Genomic DNA, 23,520 nt, shown 5'->3' on the forward strand with positions numbered 1-23,520 from the left:
CCCCCAGTCTCCTCCTGCCTACTGAGAAGAGTTTGCGGTGCCATGAGCTTCTTGGGAAAGCACCAGTTCTGTCCACAGCGTGCGCTGTCCTACTCCTGGGCCCTGTGAGTCGGAGGGGACGACTGTGTCGCCCAGGAGCTGAGACTCCTGCCCGGCACTGCCCTCTTCCGAGAAGTCACAGGCCCTCGTGGAGACAGGTGTACATCGCCACCTGGAATCAGAGCTTTGTCCAGAAACTTCTCTCTGGAATGCAGCCCAGCCGCAGGCCCAGTGCCCAGCGCAGTAAGCCCTGGATTTCTTGTTGCATTAATGATAAAAATATGGGACGATGTGTTCTGAGTTCCAAACGACCAAGTCAGAAACACATTTTGTTCTGCCAATTCTGCCACAGCCAAAACCGCGGCGGCCTCTTCACGCAGTTCACGGCTTCTTGTTCTTGCCCCGAGTGAAACAGAACCTGCGTCTTGGTCGCGACCCCTGTGAAGCTCCAGGAACCATGCGGCCCCCTCCACCTGTCTTAGGACAGCCTCCCCGGACCCTCAAGCGGCTCACGCGTTACAGGGTGGAGTCCCTGAACCGTTTCGTAAAGACCATGAGAAAGGAGAAAGATGTCTGCATGGTTAAGAGATCGGGTTGGCACCGGAAGTCATCAGTGAAAGCGGCTGAACCGACTACTGATTTAGCTAGAAAACCCACCTACCAGCAGGATCATACTCTCAAGGGTCACCAAAAAAAGAAAAAAAAATCCTTGTTAAAAAAGAATTACCCCATGCTTATCATATCATCACCTGGCTATAAATAACATAAAATTTACGCTGAAAAATCTAAGTGGCCACCTTTCAAACCAGCACAAATTTTACTGGAGTTCTGCAGAGCCTGCTCCCCTGGCCCTCACCACTGGAACACTAAACAGGACCCAAGAAGAGCTGCAGAGACAAGGCCTCACATCTGTGCAGCAGTGGAAGCTGACAAAACTTCTGCAGAGTTTATTGGACTTGGAAAGGGCTTTTGGAGCTGACAGCTTAAACACATTTCTGTGTCCCAGAAACCGGGCTGCGTGTTTACCGCGCGGGTTGTTTCTAAGAAACAAAGTAAACATTCATTAACCAAATATCTGAGACCAGCGCATCTGTTCGGAAGCAGCTCCAGGCAGGGTCCTGTGAGGCTGGCGGGGTGACAGGGACGGCGGCTTGCAGGCATCCCGCAGCTTGCAGGTGCTCGGGCCGGAACAAGTGACCAGCAGGACTCTCCAGCCGCAGCTAGGGACAAACAGCCGGACTCAAAATCGCACTGGAGAACCCCAGGGCCCCCACCTCGGCAGAGCACGGGCTGACCTCAGAGATGCTGGAATGAGAGGATCAAGACCCTGGTGACTCCAGGAAAACCTAGCAGGGAGGGTCAGCCCTCATGTCCAGTGTTTTCTCCAGTTTCCAGAGCATACGAGGTGCCAGTCTCTCCAGCTCAGAGCTTTACCCTGGACGATTCTGCCATCGGGGCCCTGGAACCCACGCTGGAGACCATCAGGGACCATCACCAGGGCCTGCAGCCACACTGTGAGAGGGGCTGGACGCTGGGGCTGACCGGGAACAGAGCAGACGGGAAGCCGGTGGGTGGGGGCCACCGAGCGCTGCCTCGCGGCGCTGCTCCTGTTCACTTTGCGGGGTCCTGCGGCTGTGAGGCAGACGCGGGGAATTCACGGGGGTGGGTCACCCACTGACCAGTAGGTCGCTGAGATGGGCTGGGAGCCCCAGCTTTGCACCCTCAGGTCCAGGCAGGAGGAAGGCTCGGTCGCAGTGGAGTGAGGGAGCACCTAGCTGTGCATCCCTGGGTTCCGGGACCTCTCGGCTGGCTTCCCTCTCGTCCCCGCCCCAGACCGTTCCTGAAACCACGCAGCCCTTCCACAGAGCCAGGGCTCCCCCAGCCTTTTATTTTTTATTATTATTTTTTTTTTAAGATCTTACTTACTTATTTGAAAGGCAGAGTTACAGAGAAGGACAGACATAGATATTTTCCATCCACTGATTCACTACCCAAATGGCCACAATGGCCAGTGCTGGACCAGGCCAAAGCCAGGAACTGGGAGCTTCTTCCAGGTCTCCCACGTGGGTGCAGGGGCCCAGGCACTTGGGCCATCTTCTACTGCTTTCTCAGGCACATTAGCAGAGAGCTGGATAGGAAGTGGAGCAGCCGGAACACAAACTGGTACCCACATGGGAGGCCAGTGTCACAGGTGGTGACTTACCCGCCCCTCCGCTCACAATCTTTAAAGAGCATGTTACCCAGTCGTTCAAGACCCAACCAGCACAGTCCAGGAAGTGGTCAGTTCCCCTGCTGTGGAACCTCCAAGCCTTTATCAAACGTGGACATACACAGCTGAACCCAAGGACGGCCCTAGCTTCTCTGGGAGGCCCAGGAGAGCTGACACGTGCCTGGAGCACTTTGCTGCTGCCCCAGCACGGAACGGAACCACATTTCAGAATTCCCTGTAACTGACATACAAAGCAGACACATGCCTGTCTCGAGCTGCGCCAAGGGGTCCCTCTCGCCTTACGCATCGTCCCCTGCACGAGACCTGTCCGTATCCAGCAGGCTGTTACTCCAAGCATCTAAGCTCTTCCTGCTAGCCTGACTGAGGCTCCCTCAGTCCCTCCTCTCTGGACACGGGACAACCCCCATGGAGGGAGGTCCATCTACCACCCAAGGCCTGCTCTTGCCAGTTGCCTGCGTCTTCTCTGGGCCAAACTCCTAGCACCGATGTTCTCCAATGCCGGGGGAGAGCTCCAGGTTCCCCGGCACCTGTCTGGTCACTGCACAGACCAGATCCAGCCAGCAGGGAGACAGGCTCACGCGTCACCCTCCTGGAGGGGAGAAGAGGGGCAGGCCTAGCCTCCCAGGAGCTTGTCCCCAGCCAGGAACCCGCTGGCTGTCAGCTGGGACAGACTCGGGGCTGCCATGCCCCCGGAGCTTTCTGCCCCCAAATCTGGGTTGGTTTAAGAGCCAAGGAGAAACCAAAGACGCCACCAGTGAAGGAACAGGCCCCCGAGGAAGTGAGCTCGTGACGACCCAGAAACGGCAGGGTCAGCTGCTTCCAGTGCCCCGCCGCGGTGGCCGCAGCCCTGCCCCCTCTAACTCTTCTGCATCTGGACGTGGGTTTAGTCCAGGTCTGGGATGAACGAGAGCTAACTGCCAGCCCAACCCCACCCTGTGCTCCCGGTGTATTTAACAGCTCAGAATTCAGTGAAAATTAGTTTAGAGCAGTTTAATCATACGATGCTAGGAAGCAGGGTCTCAGAAGCATTCTTTGGTTTCTCTTTCCCAGCCTTAAAATCTTGTTTAATCTACCGCCCACTCCAATCTCCTGGCTCCCTCCACAGGAGCCGCTCTGCCCAGCTCCGTGGGGCTCGCGACCCCCAGTGCCGGGGGCCAGGACTAAGACAGGGAGAGGTGTCCCCCGGAACAAGGTCTCGGGGCAGGGACTCAGCCCTGAACTTGTGCCATCTCCGGAGGACACCACGCTGTCCACCCTCCCATGGGACGCCTGCCCAACCTGGTTCCCTCCTCGGGGACGGGAGAGCTGACCTCCGAGCACTTCACGTGAGGCAGCACACACGGCGGGTATGAGGCGTGGAAGCACCGAGGAGCGAAACGAAATCCACGCCCCAAGAGCCACACACAACTCTAACCAGCAGCCGTTAACGGGCCCGGCGGCACAGGAGTGACCGCCAACTGCTCTCTCAGCTGCGAACCTTCCTCGGAGCCGTGCAGATCCACGCAAGCTGGTCGGGTCCTCGTGAGGTCTTGCGGTGTCCGGCAGGGCCGCTATACATCATGGGGGAACGGCGATGGCCGCAGTGACGGGGCCCAGCTGCACGGCTCTGCATGCAGCTCCCGTCCAAATCCTGCAGGTGCGCCCCAGAGGACGTGCCCAAGCCCCAGCCCTGGGTACCCGCGAGGAGATTTTAGAGGCAGGGTCTCTGTGCACGGGATTGTGTTCAGATGAGGTCGTGTTGGAACAGGGCGGCCCCTAATCCAGGGACGGACGTCCCTATAAGAAGAGGGGCACAGGGACACAGGAAAACGCCCATGATGGCAGCAGCAAAGGCCGCAGTGGCGGGTCGACGAGCCCAGGGCTGCTGACAACCCCAGGCAGACCCGCCCCCGGACTCCTGCGAAGGAACCAACCCTGCCGGCCCTGGAGCGAGGACTTCCGGCCTCCAGACCGAGAGAAAAACTTCCGTTTTAAGCTTCTCAGTGTCGTACCGTGTTAGAGCCGCAATTGGAGTCTAAGGCACATGTATGTGCCCAGGTGTGTACACGCGTGTGCACGCACACAATAAAGAGGCCATCTGCACTCCACTCCACAACTGCTTCCACAGACTCACAGGCTCCCTACTGCGTTACCCACTTTCGCACCGCTAATTCAGTCCTTGAAAAATGTCGATTCACATCACCCCCTTGCCTGAACTCAACCTGTAAGATGATCTAAAATCCTGCGAGCCAGCTCCCACCTCCACAGGGAAAAAGCGTCAGCCACGACGCATCACACGAGGAAGACAGTAGCCATCACCCTCCGGCCGCGGCTGGACACACAGGCTGGCGCCTGGGGGTGCCTCTGTACCCGAAGTGCTTCAGCAACAGGGACCCGTCTGGGAACAGGAAGTCCCTCCCCCGCAACCTAGACACCCATCCATGGGTCAGGATGGGTACGGAGACGAAGCCCATGCAGGCACTGGTGGAAGCAGAACGCGGTGTGCAGACAGAAGAGCGGGGCACACCCTTGTGGACAGGCGGACCCTGCAGCCGCGCCAAGGGATCCTGCCACACCTGGGTGGCGACACGGAAAACCGCATCCCGACTCCAGGACGTTCTGCACGTGGGAGTTTCAGGGTGAGAAGACCCCAGTGTGAGGGAACCACGGCTCTGCTCGCTCATTCTCTCCCCATCAACCCGGCAGCTCTTCCTCCTGCCAATTCCCGGGGTCAGAGGTCACGGGACGGGAAGCAGCACTCAGCGCCCGGTCTTGTGACAGGGGGCAGGGGCGGTCAGGATGCCAGCTGTGGAGCCCGCGTGCCTGCCTGGGGTCCAGTCCTGGCTCCGCTCGGATTTCAGCTTCCTGCTGACGCAGGAATGCGAGTGCTTGGGTCCCCGCCCCCGTGTGGGAGACCGGGACTGAGGTCCAGCCCGACTACTGCAGGCATCTGGAGAGTGAACTGGGTGTGTGTGTGAGTGTGTGTGCGTGCGCGTGTGTGTACCTCTCAAATAAACAAGCAGGTAAACACTTCAGAGACGGACAGAGGCTGCCTCCTCAGCTCCAGACTGTGAGCACAGGGCACACCAGTTCACCAGGGCGGAGGGGCTCCCGGCACAAGGCAGCGCGCACTGTTTGCACAGTTCTCCTGGCTCCTGTAGGGCCCTAACACATCCCCACTGGGGTGAGCCTGGACGTGGCACTGCTCTACGCCTCCCTTGCCCTGCGGATACCCCACTTGCTGGGGGGGGGGGGGGGGAGGCGAGCTCCCAGAGCGAGGGAGGGAGAAGAGGCCCGGGGGGCCGAGTAGCCACAGCTGCTCTGCAGAGCCAAGGGGAGGAGGTTCTTCCACACACTCACGTGCGCTCCTGCCCTGTAGGACCAGGTGTTCATAAACCACTCAGAGCGCCACGCTGTTTCAACGGAACATAACGCATTACTTGATAAACCAACGCAGCTAGGCTGCTGGTGGTCACACCTGAGGTCACCCCACGGCACAGTGTCTAGTTCTGACGCAGGGACAGTCTCGGGAAACGCTGCTGTGGTCGTCAAGGTCCAGGCCCCTCGGGGTGGCGTCTGGCCCGCTGGTTAACGTGGACCTTGCGTTCGGAGTGCCTGGGTTAGTTCTGGCTCTGAGGCCGATTCCAGCCTCCTGCTGGGGTGCGCCCTGGAAGACAGCAGGTGATGGCTCAAGTACTTGGGTTCCTGCCGCCCTTGTGGGAGACCTGGCTGGAGTCCTTGGGCTCCTGGCTTCAGCCTGGCCCAGCCGTAACTGCCGTGGGCATTTGGGGAGTGAATCAATACATGGGAGGCCTCTGAGTGTCTCCCTCTCTGCCTTTCACAATATACTAAATGCATTTTTAATCCATGGGCCCATTATAGCTTGCAAAAAAAAAAATCACAGCCAGGTGCAAATGCGACGGAAACAAACTGCGGACAGTGAAAGGAAACAGGGCGGAAGCCACGCAGTGACCAGAGCGCGACACGGGGCCTGGGCTCCCGCACCGGCCACGCGCTGTGAGAGCTGGGGAAGACAGAGCAGCTACAAAGCCAGGGGCCCCCGAGAGTGCAGGGGTGAAGGCCGGGACCCGGCAAAGGCGGCCCCCACACTGCTGCAGCCGAGGCAGCCGCACACCCTCACCGGCACCGGCTGCCCTCAACCTGCACAAGAGCAGGCGCCTCCACGTGAGGGGGAGCTCCAGGACGCAGCTCCACACGCTCCAGGGACCGTCTCAGCACCAGAGGCTGACACACACCCCCGGACAGAACCACGAACCAACGGCAAGGCCCAGGGCCACACCCCACAACCTCACCCCAGGCTCCGACCTCAGACGGCCCTGCCTCTGCCCGCACCCCCCCCACAGGCCCCGCCCCCGCCTCTCAGCTCCCTAAATCATCACTTCCCAAGTGGTCACTTCAAAGGGAATAAACGGGAAAAGCAGGCGGGCTGCGGACACGACCACCCACCCCGGCCCCGTTCTGCCCAGCCGTGCCCGAGCCCCCTGCGGAGCTGGACCGGCCCCACGGTTTCCAGGACGAGAGGTGAGAACAGATCGGGTGTTACAGGGGATGTGGCAGGCTGCTCAGGACTGACTACTGCTACGGAGACATCTAAGGGACAAAACAGGGTGAAATGTCGAACTGAACCGAAAAGCAAATTAATTAATTAAATAAAGAAGGGTCAATGAAAAGGAAACAGGATGGCACACGTAACGAGGAGGGAGGGGACGCTACAGCACAGGGGGCGCCCCTGCTCTCTCTGGGAACAAGACACGCGCTGCCGTGAGGGGAGGCATAGTTACCTGCGTCCAAGTCTGCAAAGAAGGGAACAGCCAGTGAGAGAAGGAAGGAACCAGAGATTCAGCGTCTCAGAGTCGCATTTACAAGAGTTACACGGAGAGCAAAACATCCTTCCCCAGAGCTACCCCTCGGTTAGGGCACGCGGGAGCCACAGCGTGGCCGCCTGTCCTTTGCGTAAATTTTACTTAGAGCAAAAAATAAAATGTGGATGTGTTAACTAAAGAGGCAAATGCCTAATGGCAAAAATAAACATCTTATTTGCATGCAAAATGATTATTACATGTTTAGAATACAGCATAAGGGGGGGAGGGGGGACACGTACTCAAACAATGGCGGTGCTGTCGGGAAGCCTTACCCTGACCTACGGCTGAGGAACCCTGCGTACGAACCACGAGTAAACTCGATTCCCGCATCGGAGAAATGTCCACCCACTACTTAAAGCAGTAATCTGGGACTGCCAGTTTGAGAGGACAGGATCATCAGGGGAGACGTAAATGCAGCAGAACGTCTTGGTTCTACGCTGCTGCTCCGAATGCCACAGGCTCGCTAGCGATCTTCCAGAGAAACCAGTATCCCCCGGGCCTTACTGCTCGGTGAGCTTCATGGCTGTCGTCATACGTGACCCACCAGGGCACCGATTTAGAACACGCTAAGGACACATTTGCCCCTACGCTCTCTGAGGCTGGCACCCAACTGCCTGCCACACAGCATACCTTCGGGGGACTCCTCCTGCACATACGTGCCCGTCAGGTACCGGTGCACCAGGGCGGACTTGCCGCTGGCCAAGTTACCCACAATTCCCTGAAACAAAGAAAAGGACAAGCGTTAGGGACCAGTGAGCCACGCGCTCTCTCAGACCTTGAAATACATGGTGCCCTGAACAGAGCCCTGACCAACACGGGCAGCTGGACGGCTCCGAGTCAGGAAACTCGCCTGGAGCCCAGGGGCCCGAGGCCCGCGTCAGCTGTCCACACGTCGTGCTGCCGGGACAAACCCTGGGCCTGGTCTGGCACTCGGTGGCTAACACGCGTGTGGTTTACGTGGGGGATGTGTACGCCGCATCAGCTGCCCACAAGGCCCTCACGCCCTCCGCAGACTGAGGAGGGCTCTGGGTGACACGGTGGGGTGGGATGCACAGCCCCCCCACCCCGATGACGTGGGGTAGGTCCTGAGGGTGGGCTAGAGGAGAGAGGAGGGCAGGGGTGGGGGGAGCAGAGCCCCCAGCATGAGGACAGCAAGGCAGGGCTGGGCTGTGGGGGTGGCAGCAGGGGGGCCTGCAGGCTTGTGCTGAGTGGAAATCAACCCCGAGGGGCAGGAGACAGGAGGGCCCAGGACTAACAGCAGCCAGGCAGACAAGGCTGAGCGCACAGAGGCTACACAAGGAGCTGCCGGGGTAACACCACGGGCACCTGGGCTCAGGTGGGCCCGGGGAACCTCAACCCCCACTGCCTTCTGGGGGAGCTGCTCATCAAAGCCTTCCTCCTCTTCCTCCTCCTCCTCCACCTGCAGGAGAACAGAACCAGGAACGGACGCGGCAGGTGGAGAGCAGTCAAATCAGTTATTTCTGCAAACATCAACCAGGGACCCAACCACAGACCCGGGGCACCCCAGCCCCCGCTGCCCCTCCCACCAGAGCCAGGCCTGCCCCGTCTTCCTCCCACTTCCTGACGTCCCTCCCACCTCCACCCAACTGCAAGACTCCAAGGAGCGACCCACGAGGTCACTCACGACTTTCTTTCCTAAACCCTCTGGCCTGTGTCCCACGCGTGCTGTGCAGGGCCCCTGCCCCAGCCCTGCAGCTGATCCCAGCACTAACGCACCCACTCTGGTCCAGCACGGCCCCCGTCACCAAGCCACGCGCGACAGCCTCTCCCGCGGGAGCTACAGGCCCTGTGCGCCATCTACCCGGCACTCGAACCTCAACGCGGCCACACCTCACCTTGCTCTCCCCCCGGCTGCTCATCGTCCTCCACCACCACATCCCTGCCTGGCCGCTGGCCGCCCCGAGCCGCCCCATCCCCGGCTGGGAAGTGCCGGAAGCCCCCTGAGCAGACGCCACCACGTCATGGCAGAGTCCTTTCCCCCCGAGGATCTCGGGAGTCGTCGCCCGCACGGACGACGGGGATCACCTCTGAAATCCACGAGGAAAACGCCACCCCCTCGGTTCACGGCCTGGGGAGGCCGCTGCAGGCCAAAGTGCCCATGGCTTTGGAACAATCTGTCTCCCTCTGAACTGCCACACGCAGTCCTGCTACGGGGAAACAGGCCGGGAGGGAGGTCTGGGACCTGGCACTCCTCCGCTCACCTGGGGCCCCGTCGCCGGGTCGGTTTTGCTTTCTCCTTGGGAGGTTTCCCCACCCTTCCCCTGCACGCTCAGGAGGCCTTGCACTGGAACCTGGGACGGGAGACGCTCTGGCTGTCACTGCACTACACTGTGGTCCCTGAAAGTCAAAATCTGTGTCTTCATATACTGCCGAGGGCGCCAACTATGATTCCTGCACTTACACAGTCCTGACAGTGGCCCATGAGGTCCTGATGAACATGGATTGGATGGGTGACTGTGTGAGTGGATGGAGCAATGGATGGATGGGGGACGGAAGGATAGGTGAACGGATGCATGGATCAGTGGGTGGGGTGGGGTGGGTGGGGTGGGTGGGGTGGATGGGGTGGGGTGGGGTGGGATGGGATGGATGGGGTGGGGTGGGGTGGGATGGATGGGGTGGGGTGGGGTGGATGGGAGTGGGGTGGGTGGGGTGGGGTGGATGGGGTGGGATGGGGTGGATGGGAGTAGGGTGGAGTGGGGTGGGGTGGATGGGGTGGGGTGGATGGGAGTGGGGTGGGATGGGGTGGATGGGGGGGTGGGAGTAAAGATGAGAAGTAGAGGGGAGGGGAAGCCTGGCTGGCGCCAGTCACTGGAAGCACAAACAAGGAGAGGCAGGTTTGGCACAGGATGTGGTAAATAAGTTCTCTGTCCACAGGTTCCCCTTCCCGGTGGCCCGGAGCCTCCACTCCTCAGCCAGGCGACCTTTCGGAAATCCACGGCCCGTCCTGGCCCCCGCCCACGCCTCTCAGAAGCCTTCCGGGTGGTCTGAGTGTGTGTCCCCCCGAGGTGCTGGCATCAGGAGGTGGGGCCCCTGCAGGCCATCAGGTCTGAGGACGCCTCCCACGCCGTCAGCGCCCTGTGGAGGAGGGCGGGGACGGAGGCTCTGGAGACACTCGTCTTCCAAGCAGCAGAGTGGCCCTCACCAGGGCCGTCCCGGCCTCCGTGGGCTCCACCGAGCATCTGCCATCCATCCGCCCGCTGCCAGTCTTCCCTACGGCGGCCCTAAGGACGACCCACCCCTTCCTAAGGCCTCCATCGGCGGCCCGTCAGGCCCTGCCAGCCCTGCTCAGCAGGACGCTCTACTGGGCGCCCTTGTCCACCTGCAGGGCGCCAGCCTCTCTCCAGTGCTCCCGACTCCTCCAGGGCGGGGACGCCGCACCCCGACACAGCACCCAGCCCGAGGCAGACACTCGGTGCTCTGCCTGGAGAATGACAGACTCAGGCCGAGGAGGAGACGCGGGAGGCTCCACCACTGCAGCCAGAGCCAGACCCTAAATAAAGCTGCTTCCCCACCATCTTAGACGATGACATCGGCTTCTCGCCTCGGGCCCTTTAGTCTGAGGACGATACCTGTTAATTATTCTCTTGCTCCAGGGTACCTACTGTTTGCCAGCTTCACGCTGAGAAGAATCCAGAAAAATATGCCGTGGAATTAAATTTTTAATTAAGATTTGAGTTTCTCCTTCCTGGGACAAAAACGCTGTGAGATCAAACCGTGTCCAGCCTGCACCTGCGCCTGTCTCCCTTCCTGAGTGATGAAGGTGGGACTGCGCTCCCGCAAGGAAGGCGGGGCGGGGGGGGGAAGAGGGTGCAAGGAGGGCTGGGGGGGCTGGGAGGGTGCAAGGGCTGGGGGGGGGCTGGGAGGGTGCAAGGGCTGGGGGGGTCGGCTGGGAGGGTGCAAGGGCTGGGGGGGCTGGGAGGGTGCTTTATTCGGCATCAGCAGTCGACCAGGGGTGGGTGCCATCCGACCCTTGGGCTGTATAAGGCCCACAGAATCATTTGGCCTGACTGGACTCAGAACTCAATACAGCCAGGGCGGGCCTATTTTCAGGTTGAGAATTTTCTATGGTCAGCCAATGACTGCAGAAATGGCCAAATGGTCCTGGGCAGGAGACGGGTTCCCCAGTCCTGCACCACGACAGGTGTCATTTTTGTTGGAAGCTCGGGTGGAAACTAACAGCCGACGGCAGGGGAGGACAGAAGCAGGGAAAGACTCAGGAAGCTGGGAGGAGGGATCCACCCAGCGTGGGGAGAGCGAGCGGAGGAGGGATCCACCCAGCACTGGGGAGAGCCAGGCGGAGGAGAATGAAGCAGAGCGGGGATCCACTCAGCATGGGGAGAGCGAGATGGAGGAGGGATCCACCAAGCATGGGTGAGAGCCAGGCCAAGGAGGGATCCACACAGCATGGCGGAGAGCCAGGAGGAGGAGGGATCCATTCAGTGTGGGGAGAGTGAGGCGGAGCAGGGATCCACCTAGCGTGGCGGAGAGCCAGGAGGAGCAGGCATCCACCCAGCGTGGGGAGAGCCAGGCAGAGGAGGGATCCACCCAGCATGGGGGAGAGCGAGGCATGCTGATGGCCAGGGACCCCCACACGCTACTGGCCATGGCCGGCACTGCCACCGCGTGCTGTCTGTGCGGGGCCGTGGACTCTCGGGCCCTGAGCTGGGCACTTCTGCATCAGGAGAGGACGAAGGGCGTGCGGTCCTTCTAGCCTGCTTTCCCAGCACCCCACACTTCACTGCGTACCTGCTCCATGTGGGCCTTGCGGAGAAGAAAACTGACCTCATCTGTGAAAATCCCAGTTGGGAGCCAGAAGCCATCACACCAACAGGGGGCGACGAGACCCTCTGCAGGGGCATTTGCTCGTCCAGCCAGGCGCAGGCGTGAGCTGCCACCACCCGTGCACACCTGCAGGGCCAGCCTCTGGACCCCCAGCGGTACCCAAAGCAACGGGTCACTGATGGCGCGACAACACCACTTCAGAAGCCCAAGGCATGGCACCACCACTGGCATCAAGGAACAGACACTGAGTCTCTTTCTCTCGAGGCTCCCAGAAGGTGGCCTGCAAAATGCCCCATAAAGAGTCCATTGGAGCTGTGCTGTGACATCACTCCACGGGAAGCAGGGGCAGGGGGCCGAGGACGCTGACCTCAAGGGCCACCTGTCTCGGGGTGGGAAACAATCGCGGCCCTATGGGCACTGGGAGGCCGCCTTCCAGCACAAAGGGGCACTTTCTGCTCTATGCAGACCCCGAGCTCCGTGGAGGGTGGCCAAGAGCACGAGCTGCCTGCGGATGCCACGGGAGAGGGGCCTGGGCGGCTGCACAGCTCACGTCCCGTGGGGTCCTACCCATCCACACACAGGGCAGGGCGAAGACCCCACCCCCGAAGAACGGCAGAACAAGTGCCTGACCGTGAGCCAGACCCAGCCCTGCCGGTGAACGCACACAAGCCCTCAGATCCGGCAGGGGAGAGCGAGCAGGCCTGCTCCTCCGACACTCATCCTAGAAACAGCAGTTCTCTAACACCCGAAGAACACAAGCCACAGCGGAAGCACCCTCAGCGTCAGGCCGGGAACCTGCAACACCCGGAGCCGCCCAGGCAGGCTTCACACGTGGCGGCCACACGCAGGGCGACCTCGGCCCCAGCAACTGTGTCAACCGAACAGAACTTAACAGCCGAAACCAAGCCCAGCACTGCACGGCCAGGCAGGGCCGGCGGCTGCCACGCAGGGCAGCACCGAGAGCCGGGTCTCCACTGTGTGGGGTGGAAGTGTGGACCTCAGGTCAAGCCCAGCTGTCCACGGGCTGACGGCGGCTCCACCGCCAGTTCTGCACATCTGTGGGCCCCGGTTCCTCACTCCCACGGTGGTGAAGCACTGAGGCACGCTTGGTCAAAGTGGGTGCTGTCAGGAAGCACTGTGCCCGAGGCCTCAGGCTCACGGCAGCACCTCGTGGCACCTGGGCTGCCTCAGCAGGTGTACCTGAACCTGGCAAGTCTCCTTGAAGCATGCTGGTAACAGCCCTGCCCAGTCTGCACCGTGCACTCCACAGCTCTCTCCTGCGCCCGGCATGCTGGCCACAGAATGCACATAGCTGCCCGGCCTGTGGAACCTGGGCTTCCCAACAGGGCACTGGGGTAAGAGGGTGCTCTGTCTCCCACCAAGGCACCAGGGTAAGGGGACGCTCTGTCTCCCACCAGGGAGGAAGCCCGCTAGCAGGTGCTGCACAGAAAGGTCAATGCTGTGGGGAGATGGACAGGGCACAGGGAAAGGGGGACACAGGTGACCACGGCTCACAGCAGCAGAGACAAAGGAAGGAGGGGACACAGGTGACCACAGCTCACAGCAATAGGGACAGGGGAAGGGAGGGACACAGGTGACCACAGCCCACAGCAGCAGAGACAGAGGAAGGAGGGGACACAGGTGACCACAGCTCACAGCAATAGGGACAGGGGAAGGAGGGGACACAGCTGACCACAGCTCACAGCAATAGGGACAGGGGAAGGGAGGGACACAGGTGACCACAGCTCACAGCAATAGGGACAGGGGAAGGGAGGGACACAGGTGACCACAGCCCACAGCAGCAGAGACAGAGGAAGGAGGGGACACAGGTGACCACAGCTCACAGCAATAGGGACAGGGGAAGGAGGGGACACAGCTGACCACAGCTCACAGCAATAGGGACAGGGGAAGGGAGGGACACAGGTGACCACAGCTCACAGCAATAGGGACAGGGGAAGGGAGGGACACAGGTGACCACAGCCCACAGCAGCAGAGACAGAGGAAGGAGGGGACACAGGTGACCACAGCTCACAGCAATAGGGACAGGGGAAGGAGGGGACACAGCTGACCACAGCTCACAGCAGGGATAGGGGAAGGAGGGGACACAGCTGACCACGGCTCACAGCAGCAGAGACAGAGGAAGGAGGGGACACAGGGGACCACAGCTCACAGCAGGGACAGGGAAAGGAGGGGACATAGGGGACCACGGCTCACAGCAGGGACAGGGGAAGGAGGGGACACAGCTGACCACAGCTCACAGCAGCAGAGACAGGAAGGGGGGACACAGGGGACCATAGCTCACAACAGGGACAGGGGAAGGAGGGGACACAGCGGACCACGGCTCACAGCAATAGGGACGGGGAAGGGAGGGACCCAGCTGACCACAGCTCACAGCAGCAGGGACAGGGGAAGGGAGGGGACACAGGGGACCACAGCTCATAGCAGGGACAGGGGAAGGAGGGGACACAGCGGACCACGGCTCACAGCAGCAGGGACAGGGGAAGGGAGGGACACAGGTGACCACGGCTCACAGCAGCAGGGACAGGGGAAGGGAGGGACACAGGTGACCATGGCTCACAGCAGCAGGGACAGGGGAATGGAGGGACACAGGTGACCACAGCTCATAGCAGGGACAGGGAAGGAGGGGACATAGGGGACCGCAGCTCACAGAGGGACAGGGGAAGGGAGGGACACAGGGAACCACAGCAGCTCACAGCAGCAGGGACAGGGGAAGGAGGGGACACAGCGGACCACGGCTCACAGCAGCAGGGACAGGGGAAGGGAGGGACACAGGTGACCATGGCTCACAGCAGCAGGGACAGGGGAATGGAGGGACACAGGTGACCACAGCTCATAGCAGGGACAGGGAAGGAGGGGACATAGGGGACCGCAGCTCACAGAGGGACAGGGGAAGGGAGGGACACAGGGAACCACAGCTCACAGCAGCAGGGACAGGGGAAGGAGGGGACACAGCGGACCACGGCTCACAGCAGCAGGGACAGGGGAAGGGAGGGGACACAGGGGACCACAGCTCATAGCAGGGACAGGGGAAGGGAGGGACACAGGTGACCACGACTCACAGCAGGGACAGGGGAAGAGAGGGACGCAGGTGACCACGGCTCACAGCAGCAGGGACAGGGGAAGGAGGGGACACAGGTGACCACAGCTCACAGCAGCAGGGACAGGGGAAGGGAGGGATGCAGGTGACCACGGCTCACAGCAGCAGGGACAGGGGAAGGGAGGGACACAGGTGACCACGGCTCACAGCAGCAGGGGACAAGAGGGCCCAGGCAGTACAGCCCCCCAGGTCAGGCACCTCCCACACAGGATCCTTAGGTACTTAGGCTGAGTACCAGGTGTTCTTCCTGGTACAACAGTCACACAGGCTCTCTCTTCAATGACCCAAAGTTCCTAGTTCCTAGCCGTTCTCCTCTCAGACCTGGGAAGCCCAACGGCCCCCTTTCCCATCCTGTAAGCACCCTGGGAAGGAGCAGTCTACACTCACGCACACGGGAGCAAGGCAGCAGCAGGGGCCAGCATGGAGAAGTCGGATTTGTCTCTTCTCCCAGTTGTGATGGGGACGGGGCGTTGGCGGACTCCTAGGGGTCGCTGCAGCAGGCCACTTAGCACAGGGGCCAATTTGAAGCTCTACAGAATCTCAATGAATGGGTAAAGTTTATAATGAAGAGCCAAAGTCTTAACTTTATGCCAGCATTGTGTAAGTGTGTCAGCAGCGACACTGCTTACAGCAAAGGCGGCTGCACGGAACAGGGCAGGGGAGGACAGGCCCCGCCCCACTCTGGCTGGGTGGCTGCTGCGGCCATCACAGGTACACGAGACCACGTCTGGCCCTGCCCAGGGCCACCCACAGTTACCGCGGTCCTGCTCCAGCTCTGGGCCCCTTGGGAAGGGGACGAAAGCCACCAAGGCCAGAAGGGGTCACACTCACCACTTTCAGCTCCGGCACCGATCGGCTTAGCGTCCACTCCTGGCTGTTCACGAAGGCATCTGTGAAAAGAGAGCAGGGGTGAGGTGAGTCGCCACGGCCACGACCACGGCCGCACCCGGTCAGATGCCCCCAACACCTTTCCCTGCAGCCGGGAAGGCCAGTGAGGACGCGCCAACGGTCACTCTGCGTCCCTCCCTCCGCAGGGAGAGCTCAGAACCTGCCCCCGAGGCCAGCCCGCGTCACAGACTGCGAGTCTGTGGTCTACAGCACGCTCTGGGACTTTCCAACTTTCTCCTGCACAAGCCACAGGCCGCCCGCCGCCTGGAACCTACCTTAGGACACCCCCGCCGGCCGGTGTTGATGGCAAGCGTGGAGACGTCCCAGGAGGGGCCCGGGCTGCCCAGAGCCGCACAGCCGGCTGTCCCACGGGAGGTCCTCCAGGACGCCCCTCAAACAGCACCGAAACAGTGGGGAAGAGGACGGGACTGTGGGAGCCCACGCAGCCGCAGGCTAGCGACACCTCGGGCTTCGGGAGGAAGCCTTGATCCTCAGAGATATTAATAAACATGTAGGGTGGAGCCAGGACAGGTTAGGCCACGTCAGAAAGACGAGGGGGCCTGGGCCCCGGGGCGCTCTTCTCAGCAGGGCTCGTGCCCGCCCTGGGCAGCACCCTCAGACAGCCTCCCCGAGCACCCCAATGCAGTTGAGCAACAGAGCAGGCTCCGCTCGCGAGCTCACTTTCCCTGCCCCGAGCAGCAGCCAAGGCAGCGACTGTGTCACACAGACCGGGGCAGCCGGAGAGGGAGGCTGCTCCTCCACAACCCAGCAGCGGGGTCCCCCTCCTCACTCACACACCCCAACACCCTCCCCAGGAGCTGGAACTGGCTCGCCCGATGTTCTCTTCCACGAGAAGTTAGGGGATTCACAGATGCTGAGAGGCCAAGAAAAACCATCACTTCACAACCCAACGGCCCAGCCCTCCAACTAAGAACTTGCAAACCACTTTCTTTCGGTCATCAACGGCCGTACAGGGTGTGCGGGGAGATCCCAATGGTTCAGGAAGACGCCCCATACAACAGAACGCTAAGCAGAACAGAAAAACCACGGGGCACCAATGCACTGAGGTGGGGCTGTGCCCAGCACCCCCTAGCCACGTTAGGTGAAGGCTGCAGGTGCACCAGAGAGGCGTGGGACTCTAACAGGTGTGCACGGCCCAGGCTGGATGAACCCCTCACAGCTGCCGACGAACGGTGAGGGAAAGCTGGGTGGCTCCGGGACACGCAAAACCACCGACTTCCTTTTCACCACCACCTTTCCATCCCTTTTAAATGAACACCATCCACCACGTAAAAGACTAAATAATACAGTTTTTAAAGGAACCTCCATACTAAATAAAGGGGGGGGGGGCTAAAGTGAGAATTAAAAATATTCCATAAAGCACCACTGGATGGCTAAGCTCAAACTGCCTCGTTTTATCACAACAAACACTAAATATTCACTGTAAATTAAGCAGGGGCACATTAGGCAAGGATCACAACCCTATAAACACTGTGGCTTTTTTTGACTTGCAAACAATTTCTCACTCCAACAGCGTAAGTTTGTGCCTGTGGCAATTAGTTAATAAAATAAATGCCTGACTTAACTGGCAAGAATAAATTCGTATCTCCCATTAGAAAAAGAAACATTGATTTAAAAAGTTTTCATGGTCGCCATTGCTGAGGAACGGAGTGCTGCCCCTACCACTAACAGGGCAGGGCTCCAGCTGCATTTCACCATTCAAATTTAAATCAGGAGGTTGAAATCTGAGAACTTCATGAAGCAACAGTAACACACCAAGGTCTCTGCTCCTCCGGAAGAGAAATCAGGACGGCAGAGAAATCAGACAGCGGGCAGAGAGCAGGTGGCTCTATGGGTGGCGGTGAAGACGGAGCTCACAGGGACAGGGACGTGAGGACACAGCAGGGGGTGGGGGGTATCGTCTGGGACTGAAAACCAGTGACTGAACAGTGCGGCGACGTCCAGGTACCAGAAACACTCAGGCCTGGCTGTGCGCTTGTGGCGGCCAAAACACCTGAGGTCGAAGGGCAACGCACGGAGCCCCCTGTGGACTGGACCGGAAGCACAGAGTGCACTCTGCCCTTATCATCCCAGCACACAGGAAGGCGGCCGTGCAGGGAACCCTAAGCCAGGCAGCCGAGGGCCCCCCCAGCTCTGAGCGACAGCAGGGAAAGCGGGGTTGTGGTCACCTGCCGCGGGCTCGTCCTTGTTTTGCTGTTTTCTCTTGTTTGCTTTTCACGAGGACCTCTCATTAGTTAACAGTTGTTTTAAACACACAGCAAGAGGTGCTGCACCTTGACCTCACCCTGCGGTGACCTGGCCTCTGGGGCTTGGGGCTGGATCTGGGAACACGGGTGTGCTCCTAACAGGTGCCCCGTTCCTTCCCCTCTTGACTGAGGGGGTGCCTGGGTAATAGGCACACGGATACACAGCCAGGGGCAGCACTGCCCCAACCCCAGCTCCAGGACGGACGCAGAACGAGTGTCCACTAGGGAGGGAGAGGACAGGGGCCGTGGCTCGGGTGCGAGCTGGTGACCCTGGGCACCTGCTAACTAGTGTGCACCTGCGGCGCCGGCTTCCCAGAAGGTCCTCAGTGAGGCCACACGTTCTGAACCACCACCAGGCACAGACCGAGGCAAGATGGCCCCCCGACCCTGTTTACTGCTGGACCCCACCCTGCTTCTTGTACAGCCGAAGAAACCTGTGTGGAGGCCACAGGCACCCCTGAGCGGCCCTCTGACAGAGGGGCAGGGACTGCCCGAACCTGGGCCTGGCCAACGGGCCGAGCGTGGAGGAGAAGACGGCCTCCCAGGAGCACCAGCGGCAGGCCTCAGCAGCCGGGCCCCAGCACACTTGCAGGAGAGAGGACTGAACCCTCCCGGAATCTCGGAAGAGTCTCAGGACAGCATCTTCGTCCCCTGCCTTTAGAGACACAGCTGCCAAGACTCGGGCTCTGCTCAGAGCCCAGCCCCACCCCCCGCTCCAGGCAAAGCAGACCCCAGAGCAGGGCAGGCAGCCAGGGCTTGCGGCACCTCCCCTCCCGGGGCCACCTCCAGCCCCGAGTCCAGTGTGCACTGCCACTGACAGATGAGAGAGGGGACCGAGGCGCAACTGGGAGCAGAGAGCTGCAGGGGACGGAAACTCGCCAGCGGTTCATTTTTACTCCTTGGGAAGCGGTTCTGCGTCCCTGCCTGGACTTTGTCGACGTTCACCCTGAGTACAAATCCCCTTTGCTCTTTGCTTGCATACACGGGACTGCGGATTCTACCGGCAGCTGCCCGAGATCCCGCCAGACAACCCAGCTCTGCCTTCAACAACCACAAATCTTCCCAGCAGAGTCAAGGCCGTCATTAAGCCCTGCACCAAAGACGTGCTCGGATTTGAACGCGAGAAAGGCTCACTTCTCAAAAATCACTCCGTGGACCAAAGCGCCCTGGGTGGCAGGCTGGGCGGGACACGCCCTCCCTCCCTGAGGTTTAATTGCCGCCTGCTGCCTGCCCAGAGTGCAGATCGCCTGATTCCTAAGCTCTAGGCACGCAGGGGAACCAGGCCAGCGCGGGGACGCATGGCAGTTGCTACATCGCACAGAAAGCCCGCGTTCGCGTCCCCCCACACCGGGGTCACTCTGCCCTTACGGCCCTGATTCCCACTCCCCGCACTGACCAGCTCTCAAAGGCCAAGAACTCCAGTCTTGGAACCGATAGGGTTCTCGCAAAGTCGGTGAACAATTACTTCCGGTCCTTCACATCCTCCAGGCTGCAAGAACACAGCTAAGGAGCACGCTGACCTTGAGGCTCCGAGCACGCCGGGGTGGGGACCTACAGCGAAATCGCCTTTCGTGACGCCCCGTCTTCCTGGGGGCCTGGAGCTAGCAGTCCCAGCGCCACGTTCAGGAAAACATCAGAACTGAGAGCCAACCCCCTCCTCGCCCACTCCGGGCCGAACACGAATATCAGGTAGACAGGGACCCACTGGGATAATAAATCCCAATCTACACACATAATACGGGCAATTTATTGCAGGGGCTGAAATAACAATAAAAGGAGAGGTGATTTCCTTTTAAACTTCCAGTTATTTATTTATTTAAGAGGCAGAGAGCGCGCGCCCATCCGCTAGGGCTGGCCCAGGTTGACGCTGGGAACCCATGACCCCAGCTGGGTCCCCCATGGGGGTGGCCGGGATCCAATTCCTGGAGCCATCAACACTGCTTCCCAGGGTGTGCAGCAGCAGGAGGCCGACTCTGGAGCAGAGGCAGGACTGGAACCCGGGACTCCGCTGTGCGAGGCGGGCGTCCCGACTGCCAGCTCCGGCGCCCACTCCTCCCTCCGCTCCTCCTGCCCGCACGGGGCCTCCCAGCAAAGGCTTTTTAGGAGCGCAGGAGCCACAGCGAGCACAAGCCCAGGTCCCGACACAGTGCGGTCCCGACTCTGCGGTGCAGGCAGGCAGGCGGTGCCATTTTTGCATCACAATGCATCTGGTCTGTGATTTCAGTCAGCACCTAAACACAGCTGCCCACGGCCCACGGCCCACAGCCCACGGCCCACAGCCCACGGCCCACGGCCCACGGCCCACGGCCCACGGCCCTGGTAGCTTCTGTGAGCACTGAACAAGGACAGGGAGGAACAGGACTTCCCTGTGCGGCCCACCAACCCCACGCCGGTCCTGGGGGCCAGGTCCCCGCGCTCACACCAGACGGTGCAGCTGGGCAGGGACAGGTCACCACCCCCAGTGCGGATCCCCAGGTCCCTGCTCACGGGGCGCTGGTCACGCAGGGCAGCCGTGGGGCCTGGACGCTGGAATCTGCACCTTACCCGCACCCTCCCTCCAGCCCACACCAGGACTCTACCTTACCCACACCCCTCCCTCCAGCCCACACCAGGACTCTACAGCTCTGCTGTTTGCAACAACTTGCTAAGCAGACACTCCAAGTGTGAAATTCTGCCAGCGGCAGCTGCTCAGGGGCCGTGAGCAGGGAGAAGGCAGCGTTGGTTGTCAGGCGCAGATGGTGCTGCACTCACTTCCTGAGGCCAAAGGCCCAGCCCTGGCCCTGCATCCGGGTGTCCGTGGGCGGCCAGGAGGAGGCAGAGGGTATCAGCGTCAGGCCTGAGAGCCTGGGTGCCGGGGTTGACTGTGACCTCGGGTGATGTCCCCGGTCCCTCTAGCGCCACGTCTTCGTCACACCATGGAGGTGTCTCCCACAGAGGGGCCACCCCTCCACAGTGGAAGGCCTGAGAGCCTGCGTCCCGGGGTTGACTGTGACCTCGGGTGATGTCCCTGGTCCCTCTAATGCCACGTCTTCATCACACCATGGAGGTGTCTCTCCCACAGAGGGGCCACCTCTCGCAGTGGAAGGCCTGAGAGCCTGCGTCCCGGGGTTGACTGTGACCTCGGGTGATGTCCCTGGTCCCTCTAACGCCACGTCTTCGTCACACCACGGAGGTGTCTCTCCCACAGAGGGGCCACCTCTCGCAGTGGAAGGCCTGAGAGCCTGCGTCCCGGGGTTGACTGTGACCTCGGGTGATGTCCCTGGTCCCTCTAATGCCACGTCTTCATCACACCATGGAGGTGTCTCTCCCACAGAGGGGCCACCTCTCGCAGTGGAAGGCCTGAGAGCCTGCGTCCCGGGGTTGACTGTGACCTCGGGTGATGTCCCTGGTCCCTCTAACGCCACGTCTTCGTCACACCACGGAGGTGTCTCTCCCACAGAGGGGCCACCTCTCGCAGTGGAAGGCCTGAGAGCCTGCGTCCCGGGGTTGACTGTGACCTCGGGTGATGTCCCTGGTCCCTCTAATGCCACGTCTTCATCACACCACGGAGGTGTCTCTCCCACAGAGGGGCCACCTCTCGCAGTGGAAGGCCTGAGAGCCTGCGTCCCGGGGTTGACTGTGACCTCGGGTGATGTCCCCGGTCCCTCTAGCGCCACGTCTTCGTCACACCATGGAGGTGTCTCCCACAGAGGGGCCACCCCTCCACAGTGGAAGGCCTGAGAGCCTGCGTCCCGGGGTTGACTGTGACCTCGGGTGATGTCCCTGGTCCCTCTAATGCCACGTCTTCATCACACCATGGAGGTGTCTCTCCCACAGAGGGGCCACCTCTCGCAGTGGAAGGCCTGAGAGCCTGCGTCCCGGGGTTGACTGTGACCTCGGGTGATGTCCCTGGTCCCTCTAACGCCACGTCTTCGTCACACCACGGAGGTGTCTCTCCCACAGAGGGGCCACCTCTCGCAGTGGAAGGCCTGAGAGCCTGCGTCCCGGGGTTGACTGTGACCTCGGGTGATGTCCCTGGTCCCTCTAATGCCACGTCTTCATCACACCATGGAGGTGTCTCTCCCACAGAGGGGCCACCTCTCGCAGTGGAAGGCCTGAGAGCCTGCGTCCCGGGGTTGACTGTGACCTCGGGTGATGTCCCTGGTCCCTCTAACGCCACGTCTTCGTCACACCACGGAGGTGTCTCTCCCACAGAGGGGCCACCTCTCGCAGTGGAAGGCCTGAGAGCCTGCGTCCCGGGGTTGACTGTGACCTCGGGTGATGTCCCTGGTCCCTCTAACACCACGTCTTCGTCACACCATGGAGGTGTCTCTCCCACAGAGGGGCCACCCCTCCGCAGTGGAAGGCCTGAGACCGCGGCTTCTGAGGCAGCATCTCCTGGGCACCACAGCACCTGGGGAACGCGGGCTCCTGTCCCCTGAACTCACTCACTGTGGCCTCTGACTCCAAAGAGGGGAAAAACCCACAGAGAGGTACTGCCGCAGGTGGCTGTCACCCTGGGCCAATCTGTGCCACGTCAGGTGGCGTCAAACAGCTGCACGGTGGGTCAGGAGTGCTCGAGTAACGGTACTTCAAAGGATCCCACCTACAGCGGGGCGGGGGGAGCAGTCATGCATGCGCAGTGATCAGTAACACGCACCAGATTCTAGACAATTCTGTGAATCCAGAATGCCGCCAGGAGCCCACTTCAGCAACTCCACCTATGCAAAAACAGGAGAGACCGAAGAACAGGGCAAGGAAGCTATGATGAAGGCAGAGATTTTCCAAGGACTTGACCTAGACTGGCAAAGCCCCCTGCCCAGTCCCAGAGTCCCTGCCTCTAAGGACCTGGCTACCAAAGGCCCAGAGAAGCCCAGCTCTGCTGCTCATCGGGGCTCCAAATCCTGGCGCGGTGTCGGGGGACCTCAGAGCCTTCAGCCGATGGCTCACCGGCACCTCTCCTCTGGACAAGGGAGCACAAACCTCACGCTGACCACATTTAACCGATGGCCCCTGGGCTCAGTCCCCACAGGGCTGTGGGGCCCTCTCTTCCTAGCACAGTGTGGGGCAGCGGTCAGAACCACATCACAGTCCTTGGTGGACCAGTTCATGGCTACCCCTGTGACCACAAACGCTGGTTCCAGACCAAACTCGCGAAGTTATACCCAAGGGTTAAGAAACAAATACGAAATGACAGGTGCAACACACTACCTCAGGGACCAGGGCCCCTTTTCCAAAAAACCTTCAATTTCACGAGAATATTTAAAGACTATACTTTTTTTGCAACACAAAAGTGAAGGGGCACTTATTTTTAGTTGAAAGCCTTCGTGAAGT

At 60.7% G+C, this 23,520-nt stretch overlaps 1 protein-coding gene across 17 annotated transcripts in view; it reads right to left on the minus strand.

Annotated features, from left to right (window-relative positions):
* The window catches only part of AGAP1 (ArfGAP with GTPase domain, ankyrin repeat and PH domain 1), a 527,130-nt gene that overhangs the window by 338,110 nt on the left and 165,500 nt on the right, over window positions 1-23,520 (minus strand). For 9 of the 17 annotated variants that reach the window (XM_070071490.1, XM_070071488.1, XM_070071492.1 and 6 more), the window contains exons 2-3: window positions 15,884-15,942; window positions 7,762-7,849 (exon numbers count right to left, since the gene is read on the minus strand). In XM_070071490.1, the coding sequence (XP_069927591.1) occupies window positions 7,762-7,849; window positions 15,884-15,942 (147 nt within the window). Of the gene's footprint in view, window positions 1-7,050; window positions 7,063-7,761; window positions 7,850-15,883; window positions 15,943-23,520 lie in introns of all 17 variants that reach the window. The other 8 variants (XM_070071487.1, XM_070071489.1, XM_070071482.1 and 5 more) reach the window with 1 other exon arrangement.

The sequence above is a fragment of the Oryctolagus cuniculus genome, chromosome 3 (genome assembly GCF_964237555.1).
Source record: "Oryctolagus cuniculus chromosome 3, mOryCun1.1, whole genome shotgun sequence".
NCBI classification, from domain to species: Eukaryota; Metazoa; Chordata; class Mammalia; order Lagomorpha; family Leporidae; genus Oryctolagus; species Oryctolagus cuniculus.